Genomic DNA, 1,305 nt, shown 5'->3' with positions numbered 1-1,305 from the left:
CCTAACCCACAAGATGTGAAAATGGCCTTGGAGGTGTATAAATTGTTTTTGGAAATTAAACTGCTGGAAATACAGACAAAGCAAGAGATTCTATCCACTGAGGACCATAATGTCTCCCTAAAAAGGAAAGCAGCTATGCTCACCACTATACCACCAATGCAGTCTCCCTAAAAAGGGAGAAAAATGTGCTGCCTTCAATACAACACGGGTTGCTTCAGCTTACCAACTCTGCTGTCCCATTTGCATCATCATTCATGGTATAATGTCTAGAAAGGATCTTTGTTCTGTTAGTGCTTTGAGACCACAGAATTATTGATCATCTCCTATCTCACGTTTTTGCTTTTCTGGACACATAGTGCACATTTTTTTTCAATTAAAAAAATTACATAAGAAATTTAATTCTGTATTTGTGGTCATTAGTGCTCTGTTCTTAATGAGGTCTCTGAACTAATCCATTGCTTAGAGGTATTCATTACCTCACAGTAAGGACCTTGGACATGGTGGTAGACTCACAGAAAAGCATTTCTCTGGATTGTGTCATGACACAGTTTCACATATGCAAATTACTCAGGGTCTCAATATTTAATTTTAAAAATTATTTGTGATTACTTATTTAAATTTCAGTGAGTAACATTCAGTGCAATGTTGATTTCAGAGTAGAATGCAGTGATTCATCACTCACATACAAAACCCAGTGCTCCTCCCAACAAGTGCCCTCCTTAATACCCATCACCATGTAGCCCATCCCCCCACCCACTTCCTCCCACAAACTCTCAGTTTACTCTGTATCAGTAAGACTCTCTTGTGGTGTGTTTCTCTCTCTTTTTAGTGTTTAGAGTAAATGCAGACACTCCCCCAAATCCTGGTCCATCACCCCTGAGAGAGAGAGGTCCCAGAGGTGCGGTGACAAGAGAATTAAGAAGCAGGGGGCTAAGACTCTTCCAGGAGCCATAGCATCAGTCACCTGGCTCTTGGGTTTTGCTACCTGTCGGATAACAGCAGGCACACACAACGTAGTACTTGGCATCTTGACAGGTCATGCACCTGCAGTGTATACATACTGGGTTATAAGTACGTCTGATTCCAGACAACGCATTCTTATTCCTGGCCTGGCATCCCCATGACATCCTTCTGGAGAGAACGAGCAGTCCTGGTGGATCACTGACCTGGGAATAAAACTGCTTTTGGTTCATTGCTTCTCTGTCCCTTTCCTTCAGGATATTTTTATTGTGCCCCTAGCTTCTTGTTCTCCAACACTCCCCCCTTGGAAGGGAGCCGCGTCCTTTACCAAAACCCCATGTACCT

At 42.6% G+C, this 1,305-nt stretch overlaps 1 protein-coding gene across 1 annotated transcript in view; it reads left to right on the top strand.

Moving 5' to 3' along the window:
* LOC115288251 (C4b-binding protein alpha chain-like) overlaps positions 1–399 on the top strand; it is a 51,946-nt gene extending 51,547 nt beyond the window's left edge. The window contains exon 13 of the mRNA XM_029935380.1: positions 1–399. This exon is cut by the window's left edge and continues 1 nt beyond it. Within this exon, the coding sequence (XP_029791240.1) occupies positions 1–171 (171 nt within the window). The 3' untranslated portion in view covers positions 172–399.
* The last annotated feature ends 906 nt before the right edge of the window (positions 400–1,305 follow it).

Source organism: Suricata suricatta, chromosome 3, assembly GCF_006229205.1.
Source record: "Suricata suricatta isolate VVHF042 chromosome 3, meerkat_22Aug2017_6uvM2_HiC, whole genome shotgun sequence".
NCBI classification, from domain to species: Eukaryota; Metazoa; Chordata; class Mammalia; order Carnivora; family Herpestidae; genus Suricata; species Suricata suricatta.
The sequence above is the reverse complement of the archived record's forward strand: the minus strand, read 5'-3'. Positions and strand labels throughout refer to the sequence as shown.